The sequence below is a fragment of the Lycorma delicatula genome, chromosome 7, assembly GCF_047948215.1.
Source record: "Lycorma delicatula isolate Av1 chromosome 7, ASM4794821v1, whole genome shotgun sequence".
In the NCBI taxonomy this organism is placed as follows: domain Eukaryota; kingdom Metazoa; phylum Arthropoda; class Insecta; order Hemiptera; family Fulgoridae; genus Lycorma; species Lycorma delicatula.
This window is the reverse complement of record NC_134461.1, coordinates 92,585,558-92,595,783: the sequence shown is the minus strand read 5'-3', so window position 1 is coordinate 92,595,783 and position 10,226 is coordinate 92,585,558. Positions and strand designations below refer to the sequence as shown.

The 10,226-nt window shown below is 25.7% G+C and overlaps 1 protein-coding gene across 1 annotated transcript in view; it reads right to left on the bottom strand.

Annotated features, from left to right (window-relative positions):
• Nucleotides 1-993: 993 nt before the first annotated feature.
• LOC142328087 (neurobeachin-like protein 1) overlaps nt 994-10,226 on the bottom strand; it is a 116,162-nt gene continuing 106,929 nt past the window's right edge. Inside the window, exons 34-36 of the mRNA XM_075371575.1 lie at nt 8,909-9,067; nt 7,471-7,658; nt 994-1,139 (exon numbers count right to left, since the gene is read on the bottom strand). Coding sequence (XP_075227690.1) covers nt 1,113-1,139; nt 7,471-7,658; nt 8,909-9,067 — 374 coding nt within the window. The 3' untranslated portion in view covers nt 994-1,112. The remainder of the gene's footprint in view (nt 1,140-7,470; nt 7,659-8,908; nt 9,068-10,226) is intronic.

The window sequence follows — 10,226 nt, the reverse complement described above, 5'->3', positions numbered from 1 at the left end:
AATTAATCCTACTGTACATTAATAATATGACTGATACACTCCAAAACAAAGGTCACTTATTCAAGAACACATACTATCATGAAACTGAACTATGCATTTCGTACCTACAACTTCTAGAAAAAAATGAAACTGTACTTTTAAAAATGGGCAATAAGGAGAAAGTAAAGGATAGTAAATGAAGCTTGATGAGTCAACATAATTAATATTACTTCAATAATATAGTTCAGGACATCACTTAAATATCCACCTCTTTAAAAATATTTTTTCTCTATCAATTAGTCGTTACTTAGTGCATCTCAAGCACAATCTAATTCTTACTATGGTATAAATAAACTAAAAATGAACAGACAAAATATAAAAGTTTAGGCATATGAGTAATGCTCCCATTGTTTATAGGATAATTTAATGTTTTATATATATACTCATATAAATATATTTATATATTATTGTAGTATATGAATATACTAGTTTCCCAGTCATGGCTTCACCCACACTGTATGGTTACTTGCATTTTTCGTTGAGGTCAGGGGATGTTTAGGCGGTCAGGGCTCTTCCTCCTGGACCTCCAGTGTTCATTAAACTCTGTTTTAAACTGTGTTCGTGTCAAAATATGTACCTTAAAGTAGTGGTTTTTCTGACTTCAACCACATCAAGTTATGTAATTAAAATTAACACATTCAAGGCCAAAGTTACAATGCGCTTTAACATGTACATCATGTACATCTTACAACATCTTATTTAGTCATACCACAATAATTCAACAGATATGAAAAAAATTAAACTTGCATGAGATCTATAAAATTATTTTTTTAAAAATGATTCTAACATTTAAATTGGAAAAACCATTTATTTTTCAAGAGGTTTTTAACTTACTTCACACATCACAAAGATGAATATAGAAAATTCTCCAATGTTACAGAATATGATTAATAAAGGACACAGTTTAATATATACAAATAATAATTTTAAATTACTGAAAATTAGTTAGGATATAAAAAAGAAGTGTATTAAGAAGTACTAAATTTATAAATTAAAAGATAAAAATAAATTAACATGTATACGTAACGAAACTTTGTAAATTGACAAAACTGAGATGATTACACAATAAGAAATCAGCTACAACAAACTTCTTTCTGGACCTGTCATAATAAAAATAACATTATTAATAAATGGAAATATGAAAAACTGCAATTTTAACTTAAATGATTATAAAAAATGCTAAAGTGATTATAAAAAATGTTAATTTTAATTATTTCAATAATGATGCAGATAAAGCCTGCAAAACCACAATTATACATTAAGTATTTTAATACATCGTTCCTGACTGCATTTTGGTTTTTTAAAAGACATAAAAATTATTCTACATAACATGTAGATAAAATGGATTAAAGATTTTAAAAAATTATAAATGTATATGCAGTGTATACATCAAAAAGTATCTGATAAAAAAAAGTAAATTTATTTATTTATATAAGTATAAACTAAAATCAGAATACTGTAATGGAAAATATATGGACCAAAAATAAAAAAAATTTTCTCACAGTTATGAAATATTTTAGCTTTTTAAACTAGAAAGTCTACACTGAGGTCTCAGTTAAATCACTTCCGGTATTTTGTCTACAAGTACCACCGTACAAATACTCTACGTAGACAAGTATAATAGCATTTATAGATTACAGTACTATTTTAATTGGGGGAAAGTGAAAATATTTTTAAAAAGTTGTTCCTTCATTGTTTATTATTAATATAAATTTAATTTTACAACATAGATCAATTTAACGTAAATAATTAAATATGTGAAGTGAAAAAATATTTTTAACAGACTGAATTTTATAAAACAATTATTTCTTATTTCATAACAAAAGTGTAACAACAAATTAAGAAAAAAGAGAAAATAAAACCTCTAATATGCTAAAACAATTTCCCCTTTATATTTCATAGTAAATTAGAGCTTCACTAATTTAGGAAACCTTCAGAAATAATTTAACATCTTTTTGGAAAGAGAACTTCAACATTCCATAAGAAAATGTATGTACAACTGCTTCTTGTGGACTTGAACCATATGTGGGCTATAAATTTCGTTCACACAGTTCATAAAAAAGTATAAAGATGCTGCTATGTTATATATTTCAGTAAAAGCAAACTTACTATATTTTAATTTTACAGTAAAGTTATCAATATCCCAGAGTAGGAAAGATACAAGTAAATAATAATCATCACTTTAGATGGTATGAAAATCTAACAAAATTAAATGATTATAAAAAAAATTACGTATGGTGAATCAATAAAATGTAATTTACTGAAGCTAGTATCCAAAATAAATGACCAGGAACAGCTAATAAATAGTATTGTGTTGTTACACAATAAAATGCATCCACATTAATTAGTGGAACATGTAATTTGCTAGGAGAACTAGGAAAATTTGCATTGGATATTTTCAGTTATTTAACATAAAATCCACAATTCACTCTAACAATTTAACTTACTCAAAATAAAACATTTATTCTTACATGATAATGTACAATTTACTAGTAGTAATAATCTGAATAAAGCTGTTACGAGGTGTTAATTGACAGGCAGAGCTCTGTGATTAATGATATTTTCATGCTCTAACTAGTTAAAATTAATTCTTCAATGTGAGGTGCAGTTGTGCTGAAAAGTAAATTATGCATGTATTTTTATAACAAATTTACATTCCCATAAATTCAAGAATACATAAAAAAAAATTAAACTGGCAATAGTCCTAAGCTAAAAAATGTAGTCTTAAACAAAACGTATCTAGGATGGAAATCAGTACAAACAATAAAAAAAAAATCTTTTGAAATATTTATAAACAAGCTATTGTTTTAAAAAATAACTTTTATATAGAGTGTATCATAAAGTTCTCCTGGGACTTTCATAACCTATTCCACTCATGAAAATAAAAGAAAAAGTTCCTATAAACATATTTTCTAAAATGCTTTGTTTGTTTGTTACAACTAGTGAAATATTTTGTTCGGATTTCAGCTACCCCAGTCAAATGAGGTCGTACTGAAATTTTTAGGGCGTTAATTAAGGAACAAAATTAGTAGTTTCTTATGGGTTTTCACCTGAAAAACTGAGTAAAATGTATGCCAGAATCATATCTGCAGTAGTTTTTAAGAAATATGGGGTGAAAACCAATAAATTGGGGTAAAAAAGCCTGTTTTTCCCGGTTTGACATACAATAACTTGGTTAAACAGGGTAATAAACACATAAAACTTTTAAACAAAACTTGTAGAGAATTTAATTCTGAACAAAATAGTCTAAGATAAGATGAATAAAACAAGAAAAGTTAAAAAAAATTGGAATTTTATTTACAAACATTACATTACTAGCTTAGGCAAAAAAGTACTTATTTAATGTAAATAAAAACCAAATTATTTTTTTTATGTGAAAAATTTGTAAAAAAACATTAAAAAATTTGTTTAAAAAAAAATGGAAATTATACAATAATTGTCAAATAAAAATTACTTATTTATTTTTATTTTTTTTTAATGGCAGAATCACAATAAATTATTTGCAAAATTAGTATTTCAAAGTTGGCAATAAAATAACAACAGCTGGTAAAAAATTTGCAATATTATATTAGTTTTTAAATTATTCTGTGAGTTTCTAATACCTAGCATATCAGGTACTGTGATCTGTGCTGTCATTAGCAAAGGTTTTGTATGAATTTTAGTTTGAACATCAATTTGTCAATGAAGTAATGCTGTAATTATTTATAACAGAGGGATATGCTAAAGAAATGTGTTGAAAATGGAGGACTCATTTTTGAACAATTATTATAAACTGGTAAACATGAGTAAAATGCACTTTGGTATAGTGTACTGTTTCTAAATAAAATTTTAATTTTTCTAACCTTTCTTTGTTTCATTCAACTTATCTTACACCATTTCAATCAGAATTAAATTTTCTACAAGTTTTGTTTCAAAGTTTAATGTGTTTATTACCCATTTAATAAAGTTATTGTAATGAAACATAAAAAACAGAGTTTTTACCCCAAATTATTGGTTTTAACCCTAGATTTCTCAAAAAAACTACTGCAGATATGGTTCTGGGAACTATTTTATTCAATATTTTAGGTCAAAACCATAAGAAATCACTAATTCTTCCCCTTAATTAATGTCCTAAAATTTCAGTGACTTCATTTCACCAGGATAACTGAAATCCAAGCAAAATCTTTCACTAGCTGTAACTCACAAACAAAACATTTTAGGACATGTGTTTAATGAACTTTTTCCATTATTTTCACAAGTAGAATAGGTTATGGAAGTTCCGGAGAACTTCATGACGTACTCTGTATAAACCATTCATTCATTCAATTAAAAATTGACGATTTTCATTTACTTAATACCACCTACTTTATACACCATCATATATTTTTACTTCCTTATATGAAATAAAGGAAATATTTTGATCGTGAAAAAATTTCGGTTTTCAGATTTCAACGGAAATATCCATTTTGACTATTTTCGACATGATGTCTGTACATACGTATCTCACATAACTCAAAAATGTTTAGCTGTAGAATGCCCCCTTTTGATTGCAATCAACTTGACTAAAAATGTCTGAAAAACCCCAAAATCTAAAAATTTGCATTTTGGGTTTTTTCTTTACTGCAGTAATAAGCCATCATTGAGAGATTTTCAACGATATATTATAATTAGTACTTATTTTCATTGGTTCCGGAGTTATAGCCAAATAAAATTTAAATTAATGAAATATTTGGATCTTACAAGGGATCTTACTTCATCTACTTTTTTTTTAACTTTTTTTAAAAATAAATTGGTATATATATAAATTTAAATATATTGATTTATTAATAATTTCTAACCTCTGATTGTAAAAAAAGTTTACGATAAATAAATAACAAAAATAACAATAAAAATAAAAAAAATATGAAAAAATATCAGAAGTTAATAAATTAAAATTTTATGTACTTTTCATTTAAAAAAAAAATGTGTATATGTAATTTAATAGGCATACAAAAAGTCATGTGGCGTCCACATCAGAGTTTTAATAATACAAACAGAAAACAAACAGAAAAACTGAACTGAAGGATAAAATGGTATATTAGAAAATCTCATACCATGTATGTTGCGTAACCTGATGTTAGTGATTATTTATAAATAACATTGAAATAGTTGTACATGATATAAAATGAATAATGAGTGAAATGTACAAAAAAAATTTGGTTATAATTTATTTAGAAAGATGAGAGTTTAGCAAAGCAGATGTCTTGATAACATTTTTTTATCTTTTTTTTTCTGTCCCTACCCATTCTGATTGTTGGCAACCACAACAATCAAGTCTGATTGTTGTTGCTGTGCTTCCTCTATCATGAGTTGCATGGAATAAGTCTGCAGATGACTTGCAGGTCCAATCTTGGAGATATTTTAGCCAGGAGATTCATCCCCTACTAACACCTCTATTTCTGGAATCTTTCCTTGTACAATTTTCTACAGTAAGTGGTATCTAATTCAATTTTTTTATAATGTGACCAAGGTATTGTGTATAAGGCTTTCTAGGCTACCAAGGCTTTCTTGTTTCCACAGTGCTCAAAACTTCTTTATTCTTTTTCATCCTGCGAAGAAACTGCATTTCTGACACATTATCTTCAAGAACTTCAACAAATTAGACAATAAAAACAAAATATGTTTTTTGATTTTCACAAAATTTATTAAAAAAAAACTGCTATTTCAATACACAATTCAGATGTAAAATCTGAAGAAGGTACTGTGTATTGAAATAGTTACCATTTTTTAAATAAGTCTTGTGAAAATCAAAAAAAAATATTTTATTTTTTCATTCTCTTATTTGTAATGGATTTTCACCAAGTAAAGGCATCATCCATAGAATTATTCAATAGTTTTGTCGCTATAAAGTATGATATTAATAAAATTACATCATAAGATGATAATTTATTGAGAAAACAAATTATAATTTTAACTTATAATTAACTGTAATATTTTGCAATATTTTTCAATATTAATATAATATTGTAAATATTTTACAATAAAAAAGAAGACAGGTATTCAAAACATCCAACAACATATGTTTAAATTAAAGCAGAAAATTACTGCTCATAAATACAATTAAAAATAACAGGAAAGAGATTTTATTTTAACATAAATGATGTTTAATAATAAAAATAGTAACATGATTATCTCTCTTCAACTACTAAAACCTATTACAGTAGCTCCAAGTACCTATTGAATACCATAGCTGAAAAAAATTATATTTTTCATTTTTTAACTGCAAATTACAAAATTAACGTTAAAAAAAGTTATTATTCTGTAATTCTACTAGATATGTTGTTATGCAAAACCCCATTAATTTATCACTTTACACTCTCTATCTCAGATTTTATTGTAGCTGAGAAACATGTAATGCACCTGATATAAAAGAGGAACCAGTAGTTATTGCTTTATCTGTGAATAATAGTATCATTATACAAATTATCACTGTGGTGAACGGAACTAAAGATGTACCATGTACACTTTATGGTCAATTTAGTATGCTGATTTGCAACTATGTAGTCGGCTCAATGAAGAAGGCAAAAGGAAACTACTCTTAACTTTCTTAAATAAATCTTAATAGTTACACTACTTTAAGTGACTTATGATTTATGATCTATATTTGTTAAAATTATGACACTAATTTGACAATTAAAAATATAATATTTAAATATTCACTGGTAGAACTGCAATAACTAAGTTAAGGGCAAATAAGGTTTCACCTTGTGGATAATATTTACAATTTTTATGCATTTATTAGTTAACTTTGATGGATTATGTTGAAAATGTAACTGCAAATTTTTTGCTTTAATAAAAATAAAGATACCATGTAAAATGTGATATAATGGCAAGGTGTTAGGTAAATGGATACAAAATGTAAAAAAATCATTTAGTAAAATATACCAAACTCTCCCTGTTACATGAACTGTGATGTACGATATCTCAACAAAAAAAAACCCAAATGAAACAACAAATACAAACTCTAATTTACAAGAATCATTCAAACTGAATCTGTTCATCATAATCACGAGTTTTTAGACCTTTTTCATTTGTAGGATAAGTTTTACAACAAATGATTTAAAGACACATAAACCCTCCATAACATGCAATGCATCAAGAATAATAACGAGATACCATAATTCACCTATGTAAAATAAAAACTGGATAAAAAATTAATAACAGAAAGATAAATTCTACAAGACAAAAAAATAAAATTAAATACCTTGAAAAAACAAAATAAAAATAAAGCCATAAGAAAATAATTTTTTTATCGTTTATAATAAATAACTTTATGTATAGAAATTATTCTATACAAACTAATATTCTATTAAACTATAAACTATAATATACAACAAAATTTATAATTTTTAAATCGTTGAATACTGAAAGCGGAAAATAAAACAGCAAATAATAATTTAAATAATTGCTTACCTTATTTTCTATGAATGATGACCACTCTGGACCCTGGCAATAACTTTGGAAGCCTTCATAAAATATGGGTCCTGCTTGAGGCTGTGGTAAATCAGGGAGATTGTCACTAGTATTTAACATATCCTTTAATTTTTCTAACAGTGCTTTGACTACTGGGATTAAAAATGAATAATGTTCTTGATTTTCCTCTAAAATTAAAAAATAAAAAGTAAGAATATAAATTAAAAAAATTAATTGAAGTTAACAAAAATAATAAAATACTTTGTTTTAATCAAGGAATTTAGTTATTGATAATGGAATGCATTGAGTTTGCAACATTCTGTAATTTTATATACAAAAAATTACATAAAAATGTATATTAAACATACTAAGTGTAAAAACATCAATAAATAATCTGAAGCTTTCTATATGTAATATATAAAAACAAACATGACAATAAAAGTCATAAGGGATCATACAAATAAAAATATTTTAATACAAATTTTCATAAAGGCATGTTCAAGTATAATAATTAGTGATATTTTTTATTTCACTTCAACAACATTCTCAAAAAAAATTTGTCCAAGATTTTCAATAAAATGTATTTTATTAATTATTCTTTTTTATATTTATAATAAATATCACAAAATACAATAACTTCAATAAAATAATGAAAATATAATATATCAGTATATTTATTGTACTGATCCCTGTAGGGAAAGACCTGCCTTCCCCCATTCCCAATTGGGCTTTACCTGAGGTCATCTTTTCGTCCATCTAAATCCAATTATGTACCCCAGTCATCAGTTTGGCCTCTGTCAGGATGCTAACGATGCAAATGACTCGGCACACATTTCCATCAGTATGTTTACTCAACTCTACTGCTGCTTCTTCCAATCTTGCTCTTACTCTTAAACTACAGCCCTCTCAACTAACTGATTAAACATCTTGCAGAAGTGCAATATGTTAAGTATATTGTATGTATATTTTTGTACTGAAAAACATAACTAACTTAACATTTTCAAATATTATGAAACAATTAACTTAAATTACCACAAAAATAAACTTATTTAGCATATTACCACAAATTTTTAAGCACCTGTGATGAAATAAAAAAACAGATAGATTAAAAATGTATATTTGATTTAAACTCAAAAAAATATATACAAAAGTGATTTTTTAAGAAAGAATAATTTACATAATTATATTAACACAAATTGACTCTTTGGTATGCAACCAAGACAGAAATATGTCTTACATTGTCAATTTGCTCCAATATACAAATCGGCTGAGCAAATCGAAATAAACATGATCATAATTGAAAAAAATAAAAAATAAATAAATAATTTAACAATATTTATACATATAAAAAATGATTTCCTTATTAAAAAAAAAAAAAAAACATTTTCAATAATTACCTAAATTCTTAATTATAATTTAACAAAGTTAGATTAGATACCTTTAATAGTTGTCTGTAGTATTGTATTAATAAAGTACAATATGTAACCTCCTTCTTCTACATCATTCATTGTACGTGTTTGAATTAATGTATGTAGTTTAGCAGTGGCCATGGCACATAATTCTAAGTTTGTGAATGAAGCACAACTCAGCAATATACCTGACAGAAAAAAAAACATAAAAATATATATTTTAATTTATTATTCTTTAAAAGTTTAGTTTATTAAATAAAACTTTATATTTATTAAATAATTAAAGGGTGTATTTGAAAATAAGTATGTCTTAAAGCAATACCAAAACTTTAACTGATTATTTTTATCTAAAGAGATCTTTGTTTCATTGTTTTATTCCAGTGTTTGGGTTATTAACTAATATAAGTTAATTAATAGTTAACATATAATTAAACCAAAAAGTTCTTATTTTAATTGATTCTACTATGAATCTGATTAGAATGACCAAATTTCTATTACCAATATTTTTTTTTGACCATAAATTAAAAAAATATATAAAAATAAAACTCATCATTAAGATATGGTAATATAGCATAAAAATTTACCAAAATATTATCAAAAATATTTTACTGGTCAATATGTTTATAATTTCCCTATACTTAAATGTATTCCTTCATTTATTTTACAGTGGAATAAAAAAACATATAATCCAAACTAAGAAATAATAATGTTGTACAGTTAGTGTAAATTATTTAATGTATGATGACGACTCAAAAAACATTTACAACAGAAGTATTTTTTAACAAAAATGGTGAAATTGAGAGGGTATTACAAAAGAATTAAACAGTAACTAAATAACACCAATACAAAAAAAAACATGATGAAATGACGTGTAGTGTCAACATAAGGTCACACTAGTTATGACTATTGACTATCTTTTTTCTACGATTAAGAATTACCCTTTCTGGTTTCAAAAGGATTTAATCTTTTTATCACTGCATATTTATTGGTCTACCAAGTTTCCTTCTCAGAAATGACTTATACCAGTGGACTTTTTTGACATTCTTCCATTAGCCATTTATCATTCATAACTCAACCAATATTCTTTCCTGTACGCCAACAGAAGGAATACCAAGCTCTGCACTGATATCATTATCAATTCTCTCTATACATGTGTAATCTTTCACACTCCTAAGTAAGCAAACTTCTGTCATTGTACTCTACTTGTAACTCTTCTCAGTGAATCAAATTTCTTTTCTCTCTCTCTCTCAGAGTCCTGGTTCTTCAAGTCCATTTAATTATGCCGCATATACACTGGAATTTATTTATTTTATTATCTATACCCATATCATAACAACATGAGATATC